At 44.1% G+C, this 23,940-nt stretch overlaps 2 protein-coding genes across 2 annotated transcripts; one reads left to right on the top strand and one right to left on the bottom strand.

The window, feature by feature from the left end:
• Window positions 1-236: 236 nt before the first annotated feature.
• On the top strand, window positions 237-3,463 carry LOC144742097 (proton-coupled zinc antiporter SLC30A5-like). Its single transcript, XM_078624594.1, has 9 exons — window positions 237-517; window positions 844-845; window positions 1,266-1,474; window positions 1,753-1,910; window positions 2,007-2,136; window positions 2,371-2,626; window positions 2,736-2,962; window positions 3,093-3,221; window positions 3,293-3,463. Exons 1-9 carry the CDS (start codon window positions 273-275, stop codon window positions 3,461-3,463), a joined length of 1,527 nt encoding a protein of 508 aa, XP_078480720.1. The 5' UTR covers window positions 237-272.
• Window positions 3,464-4,942: 1,479 nt separating this feature from the next.
• LOC144742099 (MAM domain-containing protein 2-like) lies at window positions 4,943-22,967 on the bottom strand. The gene is given in 19 exon segments (XM_078624596.1): window positions 4,943-4,989; window positions 5,101-5,148; window positions 5,151-5,184; window positions 5,467-5,685; window positions 5,687-5,721; window positions 6,529-6,687; window positions 7,114-7,210; window positions 8,114-8,253; window positions 8,346-8,465; window positions 9,580-9,726; window positions 10,253-10,346; window positions 10,949-11,220; window positions 11,655-11,783; window positions 12,758-12,842; window positions 14,405-14,676; window positions 16,003-16,113; window positions 22,309-22,464; window positions 22,547-22,646; window positions 22,890-22,967. Coding segments are annotated over 19 exon segments (2,343 nt in total).
• Window positions 22,968-23,940: the final 973 nt, after the last annotated feature.

Below are 23,940 nucleotides of genomic sequence, written 5' to 3'. Positions count from 1 at the left end.
CACACGTACCTGTAGTGTCACATAAGAGACAAACAGGAAATCATTACACCAAGTTAAACTCATGTTATCTTGTTCTGCTTGGCTGATGTGACGACAAAACAAGTTCAAATATCGATCCATCGTCTTAAACGGTTGATAATGAGATCAGCCTTGATTGTCCCCTCAGAGGGGAACATTCTCTCAGGTCTCCTTCCTTTCACTGACTGGTGTCTCCTCCTCGTCCTCTCCAGAGTGAAGTGGACTCGTGGTCGGCCCTCATCCTGCCTTTTGGGATGATTGTCTTTTCCGTGATGATCCTCGAGTTTTATGTGGACGCTGTCTGCAGCGCAAAGATGGAGACACTGAGGTGCGCTCGCTACGGCGGCACGGCTCTCCTCCTCAGCGCTGTGCTGCTGGCCAACTTCTGGACCCACCCGCTGACCGACCAGCTGCGCTCGATGAGCAAAACCTCCCCGCAGATCAGCACGGAGCATGTGCTGTCGGGAGGAGTGATCGTCAGTGCAGTATTCTTCATCATGTGGTGAGTAACTGAGAGCGGCACATGTTTAAAAAATGTCCCAATGTCCCCAATGTGTCGAACTGTCGTTTCTTGTCATAGAGACTAACTTGACCAATAAGTTGATGGATAATACCAGCATAAATGCTTACGATAAAAAAAGAAAAACAGCTGCACAACTGCCCCCTGCTGTGCACAGTGGGAACCACAGTCACACCTCCCTGAGATTCAAAACTCCAACTCCACTTTGTCACATTTATAAGTCTAAGTCTATTATGTTTCCATGTTGAAAAAATCTGTTCATAAATGTTCACATGGATATAGGATCTACTTTATAATAAGTACAGTTGTACTTATTATACAAGTATGATAATGAAAATAAATCAGTTCCATTCATAGAGATAGAAAGAGACAGAATTGATCCATATGGTTTCCCACCAACGTTTCAGAAAGACTCTGGGATGATCAGTGGAGCTTCCAAGAGCTTGTGTATGTGAATGTTGGTTTCTACGAGAATAGTCTGATCAGAGGTACCTGGTTGATGATGAGGATTGATGGTTGTGTTTTATTTTGAAAATCGACTGGATTTTCTGTGTTCTATCTGCTCTGTGGAAATTGACTGAGACAGAAATAGAATGAATCCTGTCGTTAGCGGGGAGACGCTGCTGAAACACACCGCAGCACCGACTGACGGGAAGGTCCACGTTCACCAGTGGACGGCTTCTACACACACTCCTCAGACCGTGAATCCTTCCTCTGTTTTTTTCAGCGTCCACTATTCTGTCAACTCCGTCAAAGAAAGGTCAGAAGGGCACGTTGGTGGGGTACTCACCTGAAGGAACTCCGTTGTACAACTTCATGGGTGACGCTCTGCAGCACACGTCCCAGTCCCTCCCCCGCTTCATCAAAGATTCACTGAAACAGATTCTGGAGGAGTACGACTCCAGACAGATCTTCTACTTCCTGTGTCTCAACCTGGTACGTAGGAGTCATGGTCATCCATGTCATACGTGTGACTTCAAATGCAGCCATCTTTACTCATTTCAGGAAAGTCCAGGAATCTGGGTCCATAGTTTCAAAATAAGAGTCTTGAAAATGAAAGAAAGAGCTGTTCTTGTTATTATAGACAGGAAGTGGAGGGCTTTTCTGCTGGCCGAGTGTTGATTAGTGGAGACAGAGGTTCACCTTGAGGGCGTTAACGATGGACAACGAGTAGAAATGTGTTTGTAGATGTTCATGCGGTCGGTGTGTTTCAGGCGTTCACCTTTGTGGAGCTGTTCTACGGTGTTTGGACCAACAGCCTGGGACTGATCTCCGACGGCTTCCACATGCTGTTCGACTGCTCGGCTCTCGTCCTCGGCCTGTTCGCTGCCCTGATGACCCGCTGGAAAGCGACCCGGATCTTCTCCTACGGGTGATGACGAGCCCATGAAAACCCTCAGCAGCTGTCCGTCATTCGCCCAGTGAATGCATCTTCATCGTCTTCTTCTTCTTCTTCTTTTTTTTCCAGGTACGGTCGTGTTGAAATCCTCTCTGGGTTCATCAACGGGCTGTTCCTGATGGTCATCGCCTTCTTTGTCTTTGTGGAGTCGGTCACCCGTTTGGTGGACCCTCCTAACATCAACACAGACATGCTGACTGTGAGTGTTGTCTTCTCCTCTACTGGGGTTTAACGTTCCAGACCAGCTGACGTTCTACTGTTCATACTTCGGTATGGTTTCTGGTTTGGAGGAACACCTCATCCCACAGGCTCTGAGGAGAACCAGTCAGTGTAACTTGTAACTCTTATGTAGCAGCTGAGTTTTGTCTCTGAGTTGAAAACAAATGTCTGATATGAAGGATGCTGAGGGTTCTCTGACTCTCTCCTGCTGCAGCCTGTGTCTGTGGGGGGGTTACTGGTCAACCTGGTGGGCATCTGCGCTTTCAGTCACGCTCATTCTCACGGCGGCAAAACCTGCCCGTCACACGATCACGGCCACTCCCACCACGGCCACTCCCACAGCGAGCACGGCCACGGAGGTCACGGCCACGGCCACTCTCACGGAGGTCACGGAGGTCACGGGCACTCTCACGGAGGTCACGGCCATTCCCACAGCTCAGGAGCTGGAGGCATGAACGCGAACATGAGAGGTGTGTTGTTGGGTCGGTGCATAGACGGGATGCAGCAGCTGGTAGAACTGACCCCTTCCTTCATTCCTTCCTTCCTTCCGTCTTTTCTTCCTTCCTTCCTTCCTTGCAGGCGTGTTCCTCCACGTCCTGGCCGACACACTGGGCAGCGTGGGCGTGATCATCTCCACTGTCCTCATCCGTCAATTCGGGTGGTTGATCGCTGACCCCATCTGCTCTCTCTTCATCGCCACACTCATTTTCCTCAGCGTCATTCCTCTGATCAAGGACGCTTGTGAGGTTCTTCTTTTGCGAACTCCTCCAGAGCAGGAGAAGGACCTGAACAATGCGCTGGAAAAGGTGAGAGAGTCACTGCAGACATAAATCAGCTGATATAACGTGTCATGTTTGTAACTGTGAATGTGCTGTAAATCTAAAATCCAGCTGACGACGGCTGATAACAGAGTCCTTCTCCTGATTGACCTTCCAGATTGAGAAGATCGAAGGAGTCGTGTCGTACAGAGACCCTCATTTCTGGAGACATTCGGCCAACGTGGTCGCAGGGACCATCCACCTCCAGGTGATGTCCGACGTGGTGGAGCAGCGGATCGTACAGCAGGTCGGTGAAGGTGGAGGACGCACACGTCCCAGGAGGATCGCGGTTGTGACGGGATTCTCCTCCGTTTGCAGGTGACGGCCGTCTTGAAGGATGCTGGCGTGAACAACCTGTCGGTTCAGGTGGAGAAGGAAGCGTATTTCCAGCACATGTCTGGGCTCAGCACCGGATTTCAGGAAGTTCTAGCAATGACGCAGCAGATGGAGTCCATGAAGTACCTGAATGACGGGACGTGTATCATGTAGACATCTGTGGGACCAAATGGAACTTTGACTTCAACTCTTTTTCATTGAAATGTACAGTGAATGAATGTGCTTTAAATAAATCTGAATATATTGGTTTTATCTTTACTCACACTGCAGTCTTTGTGTGTGTGTGTGTGTGTGTGTGTGTGTGTGTGTGTGTGTGTGTGTGTGTGTGTGTGTGTGTGTGTGTGTGTGTGTGTGTGTGTGTGTGTGTGTGTGTGTGTGTGTGTGAGAGACAGTTCTAAACTGTTCTGTTTAAATCTGTTCTGAAGAACAGATCAGCTGCCAAATGACCTTTGACCCAAATCAGTTTGTAGTTCATTCAGATTATGTCTTTCAAATCTTATTTTTTAAATATGACACTCTGGGAACGTCATGTTTGACTTCAGTAGTAAAGGTTGTAACAACTCATAGTTTCATAGTCTCATAATTTCATTGTCTTTCACCTACATGACAAAGACATGGAATAAAATACATCGATCTGGTAAAGAAAAACAAGAACGATATCGATGAAAGACGTAGTTATTACTTTTCAGTTGAACATTTTATGTTTTAGGTCTTTTTCTTTGCACAGAAATCCTACATGAAATAGTGTATAATATATATATAAATAGTTTGCAAAAAATGTCACGTCCCCGAGCATGGAAAAAAAGCATCAAAGGTCCATTAGATACTATATTTGTTTCTGTCTTGTTGATTTGTCAGTGCTCTGTTAATAATTTGACGTTGTAGATTTAAATTATCACCCAAGCTGACCTGGGACTTCAAACATACCTTGTCTACAATACTATTCCTGTTTTTAGGAAACATGGTCCTGCTGGCAGCTGTGTGTCTGTCTGAAGGTCCACTTTACTGAGGCTTCATGGATGATTCTGGTCCTCTCCTCCAGGGAACCTGGAAGTCTCCACAGTTTGTTTAATAAGACATCTGACTTATTAGTTACATCCGGATTTTCATCCTTGGCCACCAGATCAAGGTCGTACGTACGTATGTCTGAACTACAGGTCAGTACCTGTTGGTGAACCCACATGCACCATGGTCATCAGCCACAGACACAAACAGGATCATTCATTCATGTGTTCATGTGTTATCCAGCTCTAACTCATGTCAGGTGCTTGTTTTCCTCCTCAAATGTCCAGTTGTTGTTACCGTGCTCTGTTTAATGTTGTCAGGTTGTGCCACGGATGGATGTGAAAAAGCTATAAGCCGGACTACGTGTGTATTTAACAGTTTAACACAGCCAATCAGAAAAGAGCACTGACCCAGACAGAGTTCTGTGGAATACCTGTTTTTATTTGAGCAATGAGCATTAATCTAATGCCAGTCTGCCACTACAGCTTGGGCAGAAATGTGGACTGTGATGCCACTGGTTGGCGTTTCCATGGAGACAAACCTCTCTTACCCACATGATGTCAAGTATGAGCAAGGACATCAGTCATCAGAAAAGAGTTCATGCATCCTACGCAGCTGTTTGCTCCTCTACTCAACATCGTTGGAGGTTCCCACGGTTGACGTCGCTCCAGATGCTGTGGACAGAGACAGGAGCTGCTACAGTCATCACAACCATTCATCTACCGTTTGTGTTCTTTGAAGGAAGCTGAACCTTCAGCGGCGTGGATGTGGAATATACTGTGTACCTGGGCACGGGCCTCCCTCCAAGATGATGTCATCGATAGCGATGTCACTCTCACTGATGAACCCCTGACTGCTTCAAACACAATCTGGAACCAGGAACCAGGTGACAAAGAAAAACATGTAAGATGTGGTTCATGCCATGTTTTCATTCGTTCTGTAAAGTCCAAAAAGAGGGAAATGTGGCCTTGGTGCCAGACAAAGGTCACGGGGTCAGCAGATCAGTCTTTCTGATGTGTTCCACAACAGGGGCAATGAGGCCACAACAATAGAAGTACAGTATGTGAAGATTACATGTGTCATGATGAATGTCTGAGAGGAACAACAACCCTTGAACCGTTGACTTTAGGAGGGGTGTTGTTGTCTCTTGCCTGATGTTGGCTGTCGCTCTGGTACTCCACCGTGGCCCTCAGCCACGCCAGGCTTTGCTCGCCATTCCGTTGCCACAGCAACACATCATCGCCACCGTTGTCCAGGTGAACACTGAGCTGGCCGATGCCCGAGCCGTACATGTGGTAGTGGAAGCGAAGACACTGAGGCCCCCTGGTGCCCCTGACAGGCGGAGACAGCAGGCGGACGCTTTGTCCGGGGGAGCAGGAGCGACGCCTCCATGTGCAGGTAGTATCCTGCCAACGTCAACTAGATATGACACATTTCTGAACAGAAGAATCAACCAGCTCAACGTGTTGAATGTGTGTCAAACATTTCACAGTGAAGTAGTTCACATTTTGTATGAGAAAAGAAGAATGAATAATAAACACATGTCTGGAGGTCTGTGCAGTCAGCAGGAGCTGAAGTCAGGTCAGCTTAGCCTCATGTGCCCAAACCATGTCGGGAATGCTAACTGACACTCCGCTGGCGTGTCACCGCGTCAGTTGGTTGTCATCCTGCTGACACTAAACTAAGCTGGTGATCTGAGTTCACCTGTGCATTTAAAGGTACGGTCAGTAATTCTGCCGCACGCATTTCCTCAACCAAATCCATCACAGAATAAGTTTGTTATTGACTTCCAGGGACTGTCATTTTCATTTTGTAGAAATACTGCTCACAAAGAAGCTGGTGTTTCACTCACATTCTGTTCAGTTGGTTTACGTACATCACTATCTTCTTATGAAACAGCTGCAACTTACATTAACTAATGGAAATTTGCTTCCATTCATGCATTTAGTGCAGTCAGTGTGTTCTGGATTATCAACGTGGGTATCTGTTATGAAAAAAAAAACATTTTTTTGTCATTTCATGATGCTGTGACGTTCTAATTCAATAGTATCTAATAACAAAGGATCCATTGCCATTAATGAACTTGAGCTGTTCTTTCTCCTTTCTCCTTCTTTTCGTGCCTTCCTTCACATCATTTACTGCCTTACTGTGACAAGTCAGACTGTGTGACATTTCACATGATGTTGTCAGCTGACATGGTGATGGACGCTCACCAAGTCCAGTGGTGTGATCGCCTCTGGGCCCGGTGTAGGAGGTTGGGGTCGGTCCTCTCCTCCTCTCCCAGTCAGACGCGTCGCTCTGCTTGTCCTGAACGTAACCACACAGACCGGCTTCAAAGTCACAGTGTCCTGGACGGGGCATCGACAACGGTCCTGAAATGGGAAATGAATAGAATAGAATAGAACCTCATCTCGACATCAGACAATTCATGTTGGCTCACTGGATGCATTACGTCACGTTGAATGTTCACACAGAAGGCCGGAATCATCTGAACATGAAACTCCATCCACCGATAGCCATAGATGTTTGATGACCGATTGTCAGCATCAGGACATAAGAAATCAGCTGAAAATCTGACTTTTTGATTCACATTTACTGTTTACATTGATTCCGATGAACAAAATCTGTTTCCCTCTGTGATGTTGAGTGAGGAGGGATGGTTGTCAGATGAAGTGCTGACACCTCCTGCAGTCTGATGCCGTTCTACAGAAGAACCGTCAACAGCATGGACCGAATTCAATGGATTCAAGCAGAATGGACCGAAGTGTAACACAGATGCTGTTGTTTCTGTTTTTTACCAGCCGTCAGCTCACAGTCTCCAAAGCTCATGGTGATGTCATCCAGACCCACAGAGCCACAGTTCCAGAGGCTCCTGCAGGTGCTCATGAAAACCACCTGAACCGCAAAGGTGAACAGAACGGACACGACATCATCGTCTCACAGCTTCTTTGTCGGTGTCAGACGTATTAAAATGGGACAGAATGAATGATTTCATTACTTTTTGGTGACTTTTCTAAAGTTTGTATGAATGTTTACAGCCGTTTCACACATAGAGATGAGTCTGTGTTCAAACCTGCAGCAGCACCCAACACTTGAACTAACTTCAGTAGAATGCATTTTGTCTTTTGTTGTTTTTTTTTTCAGAAAATATTCAGCCGTGATTAAAATTTGCAATCATGACTATTTCCATAAGAAACTGTAATAAATCACAGTAACAACTAATTACTGGTGAGAGTTGTGTTCATTTTGTAATGAAATGATGGAACTAGTTCCTCTCCATGCTTGTTGTCTGGCAGCAGCTGCTTCCTGAAACTGTCGTTTCTGTTGATTCCCTCCGTTTTCCTTCCTTTCATCCCTCTGTCTGTGTCTTTGTTGTTTAATTGTTTCCCATGTTCCATTACTGGCTCCTCTCCCTCTTTTCTTCTCTCTTCTGTGTGTGTGTGTGTGTGTGTGTGTGTGTGTGTGTGTGTGTGTGTGTGTGTGTGTGTGTGTGTGTGTGTGTGTGTGTGTTTGTAAAATGTATGAGGTTGGAGGTAAATTGTCCTGGTGACAAATACCTGGCTGAAAATGACCCAGTGCCCACATTTTAGTAATGCCGACGGAATAATCTGGGAACTCCTGGTGTTCATATGTTAATGAATATTGTAATTCTTTCTTTCTTTCTTTCTTTCTTTCTCTTCCTTCTTTCTTTCTTTCTCTCTTTCTTTCTTTCTTTCCTCTCCTGTTCTTTATCCCATTATTTATTCATCCATACATTCGTCTCAGCTTGATCTACGTCGACCTGTTGTCTCATCCGACCTGGGCAGGCTGTGACGTCTGGACGGTCACATCGGCAGCCATCCAGATCCCCCTCGACTTCTCCCCCTGAGTCCAGATGGGCTCCCAGCTGCTGCTCTGCTGCAGATACACGGCCAGGGCCCGGTCCGTCTGGTTGAAACCTGCAGTAACCAGAGGTTTCCTGTGGCAGTACAGGGCAGACGCCAAACCTTCCCAGTAAAACAAAAACTGTCCAATGTTTGGGTGCGCTCACCGCGGAGAGAGAAATAAAATCGGAGGCAGAACTTCATGTTGCCTGGCAGAGTGGGACTGAGCAGGCGGCTGACGTAGCCATCACGTGGGCTCAGTCGTGAGTCAGCCAACAAGAACGATCCTGTGAGGAGACAAGAGTTTTAAGGTCTTGTAAATCCTCTTCTAAACCGTCTGCTCTCCTGTTTCAACCTCTACGTGTTTGATCGACATCGTTACCGCATTAAGAACTGGGATTAATCTGATGCTGTGTCCCCGATCTCTTTCTTCAGTTGGTACTCTTCTTTGTACACCACTATGACACTACTACGACGGGAGCAAATGTCAACAAGGTACAACAGTCTCAAATCAACACCAGAATCCACACTGACCAGAAATGACATGAACATGAAACTTACTATTGACACACTCTGTGAATGTTTACAACACATTGACCTCTGACCTCACATCTTGACCCTCAGTTTACAGTGAAGACGACAATTATCACACACAAGAACCAATGTGAACCACACACCATCATCAAACATATCCACAACGTCAGTGTCTGAAAGTGTTCTGTGGTTTACCAGCAAGCTAACGTTAGCATTGGCCTGGGTTCCATCGGTAGGTGATATCACCGTGGTGACGTCGTCATGTCACTAAGATGGAGGATGTTGAGGGTGAAAGTGGCCATGGATGGGTGAACCAGTTGAGTGTTTGTAGTACATTACATTTTCACACACTCATTCAGTTTGAATGTACTTAGTACGTACTCAAAATACTAAGTTTAAGTAGAGAAGCAGGAGATTTGAGACACAGCACAGGTCTCTTTACTTGTGTCTCTCCCAGCAGCAACACAGCTCTTCACCCCAAACTGCTCGAGGCAGAAGGCCATCCACACGCCAAGGTTTCTGTGCCTGTAACAGGAAGTTGTTCCTCTCCCTCACTGCTAAGAGCTGCTCATGTGGATGTTGGGTCTGTTAGAGTAGTCAGTTTGCTGAGAGTTGTCTTGACTTCAACCCATTTGCACCAAAAAGCTTCACTGTCAGTTAAAGTTGTGCACCGAAAACGCTCACAACATATCAGCTGTTTCATCCCTTTTCCAAATTCAGTATGAATGCCCAGTGAAAGGAGAACTATGGTTAAAAGATGCAATTCATCTCCAGAGCTACAAATCAAATCATCCGCCATGAGTGTGTTGTTGATGAAGACACATTTATTTAAGTGGGTTCAAATGACAATAAAATCTGCTCTTGTACCTGCTCCAGTTGTGTGGTCTCCGTTCCTAAATATGTTGGGCTTCACAGACACTCTCCTCCAGGACGAGCCCGTCACCTCGTCCCAGCTGTAGTGGCAGAGTCCTGACTCAAAGTCACAGCTGGCGATGGCGGGATCAAAGGTCGGCTCTGTGGACAGAACGTGTGGGAGCAGGGTTGATATCTGTCGTTGCCTCAGTGAACATGCTCTTTACAAGATTTGTGAGACAATGAACATGGATTTGTCAAGTGCACCTGTCTCCTCTCCTCATAGGTGTCAGATTTCTGGGGGGGGGCGTGGGTGCACGTACCCACCCCACCCGATGACGATATAAACTATGACGACGACAGTGGAGTCGGTGCAGTCACGACACGGTCCCAGTAGGACTGATCCTCAGCGGATGGATTTGTGACTTCAGTGTTTAAACTGACAGATCGATGTACCGTACCGAACTGTAGATCACTTAAACAGATCAAGAACATTTTGAAACCAAACTCACGTCCATGGCCAGAACGTTACCGTGGTCCATTCATTCTTCTAAAAAAATACGACTTTTGAAGTATTAGAGTTTCACCCAGACTGAGTCATGTATCACCCCAACTGGTCGAGGCAGAAAATGAAGATGAGGAGTGAAGACGAATAGATTCCCACTAAGTGACTGCAGCTGCAGCTCACCGGTGTCAGAGCTGCAGAACTCTGGAGAAAAGGAAATGTCATCAACTGCAACACGTCCGCCTCTCCGACTGTTAAAGGCCACTTCAAAGACCACCTGGAAGGGTGTGCGCACACTCACTCACACACATACACACACACGCACACACACACACACACACACACACACACACACACACACACACACACACACACACACACACACACACACATTAAGGAAGCTGCTGCCAGTTGCCCTCATCCAGGAGGAAAATGAGGCAGAACGTCTATTTGAACTTTGTCCTTTTGTATTTGAGATAAAAAACGCTTTTAAGGGAGATGAAACTATTCAAATATTTTCTATATTTCATCATTTAAGATGGAACATATTGTTCATTTGAACCATTAGAGTCAGTGTTGTCCGATTCTACGAGAACCATCAGACAAATCCTGTCCTCTCTGACATCTTTAGGACACGGACCCACACGTCATCATCATGAACGGCTTTGAGACCCGAGGTCGTATTTATCGATGTGGGATTACTCTGACTGGGTAATGTGTATGTCTGAGTATTGTTTCTCTCAGACACAACACAGGGTACTTCATTGTACCTCATTGAAGTCTATTCTATTGTAGTCAGAGATCCCCGTCTGATGACGATCAGGATAGAATGGAAACTTTGTGACACTTCCAGGGTATAAAGCAGAAAATGCCACTGACCTGGACAGAGTACGGAGCTCTCAGATCCACCTGCACAGGTATCCACTCCCCAGGAGTCCAGTCACTCTGGTTCTCTGGCCCCGACCTCCACAGCTCCTGGTACTGACTCAGCTGGTCGCGGGTGTAAACGGAGAACAGGCTCCCTCCCTCCTCAATGCGACGGTACTGAAAACTCAGGCAGCCGAACATTGGCACCAACGTCATGGGAGACACCAGTTTGGCCACTTCTTTGAAGGTTTTGGCATAAATAGAGTCCACGTACATGAAGTGACCTGCAGGAGTAGGAATCCACATCACAGTTTGGAAACAGAAAGATGAGACAGTGAAGCGACAGTGTTTTGCCTGTGTGACATTAAATCCAGATACAGACCACATGCGAATACCTCTGGGGTCCAAAATAATCCTCCATCTATCACAACCTTCTCTTTTACAGGAAGGAAAATGTCATATATTGGGATTTATTACAATTCCAAACGAATCCACAAATCAGTCTTCAACTGCTTTTATCTTTTTATCCATGTTGAACCTTTGGCTGATAACCTTAGAAGTCAGTCTTCAAAATATGGAACTGTGTAACAATATAGCAATGTATCATTATTTTCTTCCAGCACTAAAGCTGTGCACGTCTGTCCAGAGTCTGAGTGGACAACGGCGTCCTGCTGCGTCCAGCTTTATGAGCATGAAGAAGAAGAAAGGTGCCTCTCACCTGTCCTGTTGTTGAACGTGGGATCATCAAGCATGTTCGTCTGCCCCCCGCCTCCTCCCACAAACCAGTTTACATTTGCATTCCACTGGTTGTTGTATCCACACAGATGAGCCTCCTCAAAGTCACACTCTGAAGAATACGACAGCAGGAGCAGAGATGTCTTTAAAGTTCTTACCACTCAATTGTGGTTGTGTTGATCTGAGATTTCCCCCCTCTTATTTCTAGTTATGCTGATGACACAAAACTTCATGTGATTGTGTCCCCTGATGTCACAGGACCAAGAATCTGCATGCAACAATGTTTATTCTGTCACTATATTTGCATTTAATCATTTTATCCACCACATGGCCAAAGAAAAGTCCCCTGGATCTAACTAGATAATTACTGCAGTGATTAATGTTGTATGCTAATGTTGATCTGGAAATGGGTTATTCCACTTTAACTGATGCAGTGAGTTGTTTCTCATTTCTTAAACAACCGTATCTTTCTTGGGCTGAACAGACAGGGCGTTTTCAGTACAAGCCCAAACTCTCTGAAACAATCTGGGGATCAGATGGGATCAGATTAGTAAACTCCCTATCCTCTGTAAAATCACTTAAACACCGGCTTTATATGAATATAAAACAACTAAGGAGATTGATTAAAAAGTACAAAACTCTCCAACACATTAATAAAACCTCTAATGGTAAACCATCATTTTTGAGGAGGAAATTTCGGATCGGAATCAAACCCATGAAAGATGATGATCAGAGATCATTTCAACTAATAGTAAATAAATACAACTCAAGGCTACAATTTAAGAGTGAAAGTAAAAGTATTTTCAGACATAAAACCTATGAAAAACAAGATTGCCGAGATGTTGAGGAACACCCACCTGTCAGGAAAACCTAAACATAAGATGATATATCAGGAACTGACCTGTGCCAGATGGACTGAGTCTTACATCTGTTTTCAAGTTCTTACATTCTGTCAGTGTCAGTGTTGCTTTTTAAAATTCTATCAACACGTCCGTTGTGTCGTCAGGCACAAGTCAGTTAGCTGGATCAGAGTGTAGCGGGTCTAAAACCCACAGCTTTGTGTGGTTAGAGAAGGAAGTCACTGACCGAGGCAGAATCCAGGACTGATGTGGATCTCAAATATGGCCACGCTGCTCTCAGCACTGCGTCCTGGTTTACCTTCGATGACAATCTAATCAACAACACATGTTTGCGATCACTTATATGCACTGACATAAGGGTGACATCATGCAGCGCTCAGGAAACAGTCTAGATAAGAACTCCTACATGGTTTCACTCTGAAAGCTGGTGAGATGAGCAGGCTTACTGTGAAATGATTTAAAAATCATGGCACCACATGCGAAGATGATGTCACAAACCTTTGAAATGTCAAGAACCACAAATCTTAACATGTGTGTTTCCTGTGTGTGTTTTCAGTGCATGTTAATTACAAGTCTGATTGTTACCAGACAGTGAACAGGCTGAAATACTCACAGCCTCCGTCTTTCCTTTCGTGGTATTTCACCGGTGGAAATACCACTAAAGGTGGGAAATAAAGAGGTCAAAGGTCACTGGGTGGTTTACTGGAATAAAAACACTCAGTTCTAGTTCTTTGTCATCTCCTGAGGTAAGAGAACTGCAATTAGAAAAACTTTGGACAGTGAAACCTGATGCAACATTTCACTCTTCTTCAGTTTTATTTTTCTTTTTCTGCAGTGGGAGCTAATCAAGCTGGTTTTCAGTTCTGTCTTTGCTAGGCTAACCACTCCATTAAGCTAACAACTAAGCTAACCACTATATTAAGCTAACAACTAAGCTAACCACTCCATTAACACTAAGCTAACAACTAAATTAACCACTCCATTAAGCTAACTCCTACCAGTGGATACAGCTCCCAGTCTGAGGTAAAACATAGATTCACGCATTTGAATTGAAACAACAATGTTAATTTTTAGCTCAGGAAGTGGAGTGACGTTGAGGGGTGTGTGTTCATTTAGACTAAAAGCTTTCAGGAGTCAGTGTAAACTTGAAAGTCCCACATTCATCCCTCCAAGCATCCAGGCCTGGACTGAAATAATGTTTATATGCTGAAGGGCCCCTGCATTTCACACCATTTTGTGGGTCACAACCCTGTCAGAGTCATCTCCGCCGTGTGAAATATAAACATGTGCTGTGCTGTTCCCAAAAACTGTTTGGATAATGTGTCGGGGTGTAAGAGTGTGTGTTTTTCCACACACTTCATAGTGGCCACAGGTTGAGTTTGCCTGTGTAATGTCAGTGCTGTTCTTTCAACAAATACATGCAACATTTTCTCTTGTATCTAAGGAAGGCTGTCGCTGCTCGGTGTCACAGGAAACGTGTCGTCTTCACTTACATTGTTAAACTGTGAAAGGAAGATGAATGCTGCGCCACTGAAAGGTACATTAGTTTACTTTCTTTTCTAATTCTTTTCTACACTTCATTACTGTGTGTTTGTTACACAGAAATATGATGCTGCACACGCTTTTTTGTCTGTTTTTAATCCTAACAGTATATTTAAAAACACTGCATAATGGATCATGATTCTGATCTTATTTCTGTTGAAATATCAAACCAAATTTTGCTAGTGCTCTATAATTTGATTCGCATTGACCAAAGTCCACATTCCTCATCAAGGGATGAACACTTCCATTAGGACACTCTCAAGTCAGTTTCCCTGTCACCAACATCACCAACCCTTTTACATTGGACTTTAGTCACCATTGGTGTATTTACCCTGTAAGGTTCGCTGCTGTTCTGCAGGTCCATGCTTGAGATGACCCAGCTGTCAGAGGGAACCTGGCTGCCCCACAGCGGCCTGTCAAAGCTCTTTCCTTCTGTTCGTTGTAAGACTTCCAGGCTCCCTGAGCCGGTAATCTGGTAGACGAGCCTCAGACAGCTCCACTCGCCCTGCTCCAGAGGCGGACTCAGCAGGATTCCAGGAGCTTCTCTTTGTGGCCCATCACTCTGGTCACTGTTCACATCTGCATCCACAGCGATGAAATGTCCTAAAAACAGAAAAAAATTTAGGTCATTACTTTAGCACTTAAATAACTATTATGTTTGATTACTGCCAAAACGGTCAGTAATCAAAGAGAAGCTCTGGGCGTAAAACAAATTGTTCTTTGAAAAAGTGCATGCTTAACCACAACACATCGACAGGAGGAGCACGAATAATCAGGGATGATATGTGCTGTAGCTAACTGGACCTTTGTGTTTGGACCAGCAGGTAACTGGAACAGCTGCTGGCACCAGAGGATTCAGACAGGGAACAAATAACAAAACAACCGTTTGACGGACGACTCATGGTAGAAAAATAAATCTGCTGTGAATCATCAGGATTTATGTCTGAACTCATGACCCTACAACCTGGTGAAACTTTTACCTTCCTTTGTGCCCCAGGGGCCTCGGAGCATTTCTTCCTGCGCTGTCATTTCCTACTGGTCCCACTGGAATTCCTTTCAATTCACCCAGTTCAAGATGTTCTTCTCCTCATTCACACTCACACTCAATTTGATTCAGAGGAGACTGAAGTAAATTGAAGAAATTGTTGGGACTGTAGACAGACTGTAGAACTGAGACTGAAACGACAGACAGACTGTAAACGGAGCAACTCTGTACTCAGAGTGTCACCAAGGACAATGATGGAGAATTCATTTCCAGTCAGATGTATAAACTAAACTATGAGTTTTGAGGCGACGAGAAGTGAGCTGGTGAAAAAATCTATTTCCGATGGAATTTAGAGTCATCACGAGATGACTGACTGATTAGTGTTGTTAATCACAGATGATTAATAAAACATGTTAAGACCTTCAGGGACATGTGACAAATAAATCTAAATCTAAATCGATCTATCTGTCTAAAATGAGGGAATGCATGAGTGACAACATAACGCTCAGCTTTGAATCTGATGACCCTGTAGTTCAATAGTGACTATAGTCATTGGTAAGTTATCACCATAACGTCTGATGCTAACCTGTTTCTCCGGAGGCCTTCACCTATGTGAAGAATGTGAAAGGTTTTGCTTGTCTTCATTAGAAATCAGTGTGGAAAAAAGACTTGAGCTCACATCACATAAACTGTCTGACAATGTATTTATGGGCGTGCACATCTTATCCATGTCAGTTGCAGTACCAACCCAATGAGTTTCTGCCTGTGCTATGTCATGGACTCCAGATGTTCTCAGATGCTGGAATGAATGCAGACCAGATGTGTTTCAGTGATATTGCACTGAGACAAAAACACAGTAACGTTTAGGAAATGTGCTGACCAGAAACCATTTTCAAAATGAAAAACTGGAGATAAAACATAGACATGAAACAGACTGACAGTACCATCATTGTGCAGCATCCAGCTGGTAAAGTCTGTGTCTGACGTGTAGCCGCAGGTATTGGCCTCAAAGCTGCAGGAGCCTGGCAGCAGCTGGCTGTGGGCTTGGATGGAGGCTTTGACCAGAGGGACAAGAAGCAGAGAACGTGATGGTAAGAATGAATCATGGCAACAGACCTCACGCGCCACCACTGGAACGGAATAAAATACTCACCGGCAAAAGTCAGGAGATACAATGGAAACATTGCTGCTTTCTGAAGAGGCAAATGCAAACACGACAGGTACGAAAAAACACAATTTGACATGTAACTTTGTTTCTTCTGTTGTTGTTTTTGTCCGAGTGTCTCTCCAGTGAACAGACGGTTCCCTGAATGGAGGAGTCAGTCTACAGGAGAGAGAGAGAGAGAGAAGGAGGAGTGAAGAAAGGGTGGGGGACAAGTGGAGGAGGGGTGGATGGAGCGAGAGAGTGGGAAAGGAGGGACAGGGTGAGATGAAAGAATCGTGATGTGAGGTAGGAAGGAGAGCACAGAATGGCACAGAATGGCACTGAAGTAGACTCCGAAAGAAACCGAAAACCTGTCATAGACTGGAGCACACACACACACACACACACACAAAGAGAGAGAGAACAAAATGTCACATTCAACATAACAAGAACATCCACAGGACACCATATGACCCTATAGTGAACAGACACAGACAACAACAAACGCAGTTTGAAAAGAGGATGGAAGATGCAAAGTTTATGCACATGTCCACCCCCAGACAACTCCAATACATCGTTAACCCCTCGTTAATCACCTCATCAGTTTACATCACTTACCGCCTCCTCCCTTTTATACCGTTCAAACACTAAGTTTCTAAACTTCTTTTAAATGGATAAACATTTATAAACATTTATCTGAATTGTTCCATACAATAGCCCCTCCAACAGGCATACACATACTTTTGAGAGGCTATCTTTCACTTTGTAGTTACAATTTGAGTTTTCCTCTGAAATCTATTTTCCACAGTAAATCAAGTAGTCCAGTGCCTCACTTTCCATTGGACTTCTTTCAGTAATCTTTTGTGCCAAATCGGATCCAATCCCAAAAAAGAAGTTATGAAAATCATCAACCCCATCCTCCATGTTGCTGATGGTCTTGGCTTTATCAATAAAATAACTTTGATGGATAGTTCAAGCCTTTGATCCATTTCTAACAATTGTGTTGAGCACTGTTACTCTTCCTCATGTTTATGCATTTGTTTTTGTATTCGGATTCAGTCGCTTTAGTTCAATATATAATAATAAATAATATAATAATAATAATATACATAATACATTATATATACATATGTGAATTGTTGCATGGAAGATCTTTCTTTTTGTAAGCGTTAATTAGCCCTTTGTTAAAGGTGGAAAAAATAACACGTCCACAGGGGCACAGAATGAAAAAAGTCCTGAAAAAAGTCATATATAGTGTGAATAAATGATTTTATATATTTTGATGGGTCCGTCAGTGTGTTTATGTTTACATGTAGGAGCCAATAACAACAGGGGCATTGTGAGTAGACAGGTCCGGTCTCTGTGATCGACGCTGGAGTCTCTACAGCAGCAGGTTCACAGCCCCGGAGTTATGAACAACAGAGGTAGAATGAGCAGAGAAGAAGAAATACCAGAGCCAATATTGGAGAAGGAGATGCTTCATAGATGGACTCATAGAAAGGATTTTCACATAGAAATGACGACCTTTCTAGAGAGAATCTAACTCACTAGCTAACTTAGCTAACGTTACTTGTCAGTCAAATCCCTCTTCAACAACGTTCCTTGTTTTTATTCTATGACGTTGATTCTAGATATGACGCTTCTGGTCGTGAACCATCCACCTCCACACCCAGTAAACGGAGGACCCGGAGGTGACTCAGTCCTCCTGTCCTGTCCAGTGTTGACGGTTCACTAGTGTCATTCACTAGTATATTCTATCTATTTGTATTCACACAGGTCTCATACACGACCATGAACATACTGTGAAGTTCTGTTGGATGTTTGTCAAATCATCACACAAATCAGAGAGAATTCTCATCAGGATGAAAAGAATGAATGATATCAGACTAGTGATGGTGTCTGTTATAGATCTGTCTGATTGAATGATATCAGACTAGTGATGGTGTCTGTTATAGATCTGTCTGATTGAATGATATCAGACTAGTGATGGTGTCTGTTATAGATCTGTCTGATTGAATGATATCAGACTAGTGATGGTGTCTGTTATAGATCTGTCTCTGATTGAACGATATCTGACTAGTGATGGTGTCTGTTATAGATCTGTCTCTGATTGAATGATATCAGACTAGTGATGGTGTCTGTTATAGATCTGTCTCTGATTGAACGATATCTGACTAGTGATGGTGTCTGTTATAGATCTGTCTCTGATTGATCATGGATAGAAGAGATAATGTTAAATACTGTTTTAGAATGTATTGATTAGTTGAAATTCATAGTTATCCTGTAAGATTCATCACATGACACTGATGGTGCAGACTAATCGCTGACACAGTTGGAAACAAACCTGGCAACCTGACTGCCGCCCTTTTTTGTGTTTGATGTAGTTCCAATGTGACCTGACTGAGATGTCAATTTTTACACAGTTCCCCTTTAACCATGGACTGTTTGTGTGATTTAGTTTCTTATCATATTTTTTAAATTTTGGACAGTTTTTGTCATAGTTTTTTTTTTTATATTTTTTTATTTCAAGAAATAAATCATAAGCTTTATCACAATCATTTCTTGATATATTGATTCCCAGTTTTGAGTAATTAGTTCAGGTCAGCATTGATTGATTCTTCTGTTGTAACTCATATATTTACTTCTGTTTGTATTCATTACCCTTCTATGACTGACATCATACACTATAAAAACATGAAGGAGGTCACTGGTATCATGAGGTAATAGTCCTCTCACTGCACTGAGATCCACATGTTAGTGAAAATGTTCTCAATTAAAGTAGCACTGTGCGAGGGTTATTCTGCTTGGTCTGGTCATTTTTGGGAACAGACATATGCAAAACATTACATCAACAACTTCTTCTGTTGATTAATGCGCCTTAGCATTTAAGAGGTCAATATCATAATCCCCACATATGAACAAGTCCTTCTGGGTATTGACAGAAAACAGTTTTTCCATCCACTCTTTGAATCATTCACCGTTTGAACCCGATATATAATAATAATAATAATAATAATTATAATGATCTTCTTTCTTTTTTTGAAACGGATTTCGACTGTCACACATTCAAATACATCTCCCACAGCCAAAGACAATTTCTCTGTTTCTTTACAGTTAAGGTTTTTGTCAATGTAAAAGTGTGACACCCTCTCCCTAATTGTTTTGACTGTTTGTTTAAACATTTCGTAACCACACACATTGAAATCTGTCTCTTTTTCAGTGATCAACCAGGTCCATTATATTAAATGGTGAGTCAACCTGTATAGACTGTTAAAGTGGATACATGTACATTTTGTTTTCTGTATGAATCATTCTATGAAATTTCATTTCTGTGTATACCTCTTCTTCAGTGTCTCAATTTATGTCAAACACACAATTTATACAAAAACACAGTCCGAGGGCCATTTATGACTCTGTGTGTTGATTTAACCAGAATAACATTCTCCATAATCATTAATAGTCTGTAAAAATGAAAAGAGAGAAAAACAAAACCAAACGCAAAAAACTGCGAGGCTGACGACGTTAGGACCTGAACTAAGTTACTCAGGACTTTATCCAGGGGAGAGGGAGGATGAGGAGGACGGGGAGGAGAAATGTTTGAAGGAGGACTCAGCTTCTTCAGGAGAGGAGAGGCTTTCCCTCCACCATCACTCTCACCTTGGCAGGATACAGCAGAGATGTCAGCGGCATGACGAGTCTTTTTAACAACATTGACTTATTCATGTTTTCAGTCTAAAGGACGTTTCATCTCCAAGCTACTCATACATACATCCAATTAATACTTCATTATCTTAAGACATCAAACTGCTGAAGTGAACAGATTTCAACCATATTATGATACCAAACCTCCAAACCTCTCTGCCTGGGGTCCCATGATAAGACGACTTTACTGTCTCCACACTGCCTTCTTCATGCTTCACACTCCCGCTGGCGTGGCCTTTTGTTTGGGCTGAGGAAAACAGTGTGGGGGTCCGGAGGCTGGATGAAGGATCTTTGTGATTTTTTCCCTTGGGAGGGGGGGTCTTCCATAGACCATATATAGAAGGCTGGATGCCTCAAAGAGGAGCCTACAATGTCGTTCAACCGGCGGACATCTTGCCCCCAGGGTTCTATTCGGATACGTTGTATGTGGCGATAGGAAGGTGAGTGACCTGCTCAAACAAAATTACTCTGAACTTGCTGAAATCTTGACAGATTTACAACAGATTTACGGGTTGGTTTATTACAAGCGTTGGCCAGCAGCGCCGGCGAGGCATCTAGCCTTCTATATACTGTATGTCAATGGGGTCTTCTCTGGTGTGAAACGAAAGAAACTTTTCTCCATCACCTCTCTATTCACCTCTCAGAAGAAAGACCTGTGGCTCTGGGTGGGGACATCTGGTTTCAGAACTTTGTGGGTCCCCCAAATGTCTCCTGACAGAATGCGACCCTCCAGGAGAATCTTCTCCACGCTCCTCATCAATTCACCTGGGTCTTCTTTGCTTTGCCTGTTGTTACCAGTTTATACTCTGTCATCATGTGGCCAGTGAAGGATGAGCACGATAACTTCAATATCAGTTACAAAACTGAGTGCCACAGCTAACAACTACATCCGGAAGACACCGCTCTGTTTGGAAATAATGTGCTGTGGCTAAAGAATATCACTCTTGGTAAAGGCAGTCAAGTGACCAACTGATCAGGATCGCTGGACAATACCACCTCCAGGTTGAAGCATCAAGAACTTGTTGGAAGAACCTAGCAGGGAAGATATGTTCGAGGCTATGGAGAGCCTCAGAAGCTTTGGTTCAAAGCTTCTGAGAAGGAGTGAAAGAAGATGGTGGGTAGCTGAAGTGATGAGGACGGAGGAAAGACAGGCTTTTGGTCAAGGCCATTGGCCAATCCCAGCAAGGGCCAATGGACAACATGGGAGGGCAGGTCAATGGGATGGAGTGACATGTGGAAGATCCCCCAGGCAAGGTTGAGCTTCTCAATCAGAGCTACGTACGACACCCTTCCAAGCCCAGCAAACCTGGCCCGTTGGTTTTGGCTCAGAGGGCAGTTGTGGCCAAAGGTCCTCTGCACCAGCAGAGGTGTGACAAGCAAAAGGTCCTGGAAAATAGCATCCAGTGAAAACGATATATCCCAGTTCTGAAAGGCCTCGGTTAAACATCACTGACAACGAACATGAAACCCACAAACCCATTCACTGCATTATGAACATGGAGCTACGTTAGCAGATGACGCAGAGCCCCGGAGGAAGCAGTCAAGAAACATCTCCTCTGGGAGACTGAGCCCAGGTACACAGCGTCCTCTGTGACCATTTGTCATTTTTAAAAAATGTTTTTAAAACATTTTTTAATTTAAAAAATTAATGATAATTACAATAATAGTGTTATACTGTAATAGTCCTTACCCTACTTGTATACACGTTCTTGTTTATTCACCCAGCAATACAAAACAGTATTAGGTACGCTTTATGTGAACACATCTGACATAATATCCACCACAGTCCATTAAAATATATAAAATATATATAAGAGGTAAACAATCCCAAAACTTATGGAAGTATCTTAAAGAATCCAAGATAACACAATTTCTCAAAAATGTATATTTTTTGTGTCGTCAACAAACATGAAACAACAACTATGACACAAAACTGTATGTACCACTCTAACTATAACTATAACTATAAACTCTAAGTATAACTCTAACTCTGTGAAAAACTATGTACAACGTCCGTCCACATCACAACAAGTACCACATTTCTACACTCCTCGTATCCTGCGAAGCCAGGTGTGAGTAGCAGGCCTCAGCCACATGCAGCTGCAGCTGAGAGCTCCACCTGTTGGAAAGAGTGTGGGGTGAACGCAACTATTTGTAGGATGGGTGGGGGGGGGGCTTGGGGTAAATCTTTAAAGATGTAAATAGCACATTTTTGCACGATTACAAAGAGCACTGCTTGCATTGTGCTTTCAGTATATACTACTGCATGTCCCCCCCCTGTACCCCCGAGGATTTACGCTTATGGGCTTGGGGTCCTGAGGCCTCCGAGGGGTTGGACGAAAGTCCCCCCGAACGCTTACTCTCATCCCTCCGCTGGCGTTGGCCACCCTGGGGGAATGGATACCAGGGGACAGCGGGGAGCAGATGGGAACGTCCTTGTCCACACTCCCGGACACGGTTGCCCTCTTGTGAAGGCTTGCACGCCGCCTCCTGGTATCTTTGGCCTCAGCGGTGAGGTCCAGAGCTTCCAGTGCAGCGTCAGCGAAGAGCTCCCCAGGTTCTGCAGGCACCCAGCGAAGGACCCTCTGTGTTGTCTCTGTCAGAGGTGACTGAACCAACCAGACGTGATGACGGGTGTGGACCAGTGTCGACATCAGGCGTCCTAGTCCTCCTCGTCTGGGAGGCAAAGGCCTGCAGCGACGAGTCGCTGATGTCACGGATGGGATCGTCCGCTTGCACATCCTGGAACGAGGAGGAGAGAGCGAGAAGTAGGTGGGAGAGGGTGTTTTCCCAAGCGGTCAATTCGTGCCTCCGTGTTATAGGCCGTACAGATGTACTCATCTGTGACCTTCCATTTACGGTCAGACTTCAATGACTCATCTGGAGCCACAATCAAAGCTGCGATTGGGGGGTTAAACCGCCGACATGTGGAGAAGCCCCACCGGCTCGGGGTCCTCCATAGAAGCCAAGGTCCGTTCATCGGACCCCAGTCTGGTGAGGGCTGAAGTGTCCCTCCAACAACAGTGCAAACTCCTTCAGGAAGTCCAGTGAATGTGGTACCATCACCTTCGCTGCAGGAGGGTTGCGTCTATGAAACGCACTGGGTGACTGATCCTGGCTCGGGGCCTCGAGCTGATGACACATTGTGACAGAAGAACTCTACAGGGAATTGTACACACAACCCAGGAAAATAAATACCACGTTTAAAGAATTTTAAGAATCTTTACTCACCAAATATAGATCCAACAAAAGCTGACATCGATGTTTTCCTTAGTTAGATTTACCCAATGTAACCAACCAACAGGTCATAGATATGGACTCACCAATCACAGCGGAAGGAACTTCACACAGCACTACAACAAATACCTGATAAAAAGAGCTACCAGCCAAGTTTCACTCATAAATGCAAGATAATCTACAAAATTCTAGATCCGAGTATAGAAAAAATAAGCCTTTATGCAGATGATGTACTAATTTTCCTTAAAGACTCAAACTCCATCCTTGAGACAATTTCACTCATCAAGAAGTTTTCCGGGATCTCAGAATACTTGATCAACTGTTCCAAATCCACGGTGGCTTCCGATTAATCCTGACTTCCAAACTGCCTTACTTATGCCTCTTCAATCTGAAAACATCAGGTACTTGGTACTGTCAGATTTAATACAACTAAATCTTATCCCACTGCAAAACAATAGAAGAAGACTTACTGAGGTGGAGGAACCTGCCTGTATCACTACGGTTACAATGATGATCCTTCCTAAAATCAACCATGTCTTCTCAGTGATCCCTACTCAACCCTTCCACTCTTGGTTTTAAAGATTAGACTCAACTGTGTCCAAATTTCTCTGGAAAAAAACAAACCGGATCATCTTACACACTCCAAAAGGCAAAACACTGCAGTGGTTTAGAACTACCGCACTTCATCCTTATTTTATGATTGTTTCTACCAAGTACAATATATCACACATTGGATTAAACCTAGCCCTCTAGAAGAGGTCATGGCTGGACATTGGGGCAATTATACTTCCAAGACGAC

Source organism: Lampetra planeri, unplaced genomic scaffold, assembly GCF_965212315.1.
Source record: "Lampetra planeri unplaced genomic scaffold, kcLamPlan1.2.h2 scaffold_854, whole genome shotgun sequence".
Taxonomy (NCBI): Eukaryota; Metazoa; Chordata; class Hyperoartia; order Petromyzontiformes; family Petromyzontidae; genus Lampetra; species Lampetra planeri.
The sequence above is the reverse complement of the archived record's forward strand: the minus strand, read 5'-3'. Positions and strand labels throughout refer to the sequence as shown.

Bases quoted from the DNA above. Each gene is read 5' to 3' on its own strand.
- LOC144742097 (XM_078624594.1), top strand. From the start codon at position 273: ATGATTGTCTTTTCCGTGATGATCCTCGAGTTTTATGTGGACGCTGTC. The intron at 1,475-1,752 runs GTACGTAGGAGT...GGTGTGTTTCAG, and splicing joins ACTTCCTGTGTCTCAACCTG to GCGTTCACCTTTGTGGAGCT. The intron at 3,222-3,292 runs GTCGGTGAAGGT...CTCCGTTTGCAG, and splicing joins AGCAGCGGATCGTACAGCAG to GTGACGGCCGTCTTGAAGGA.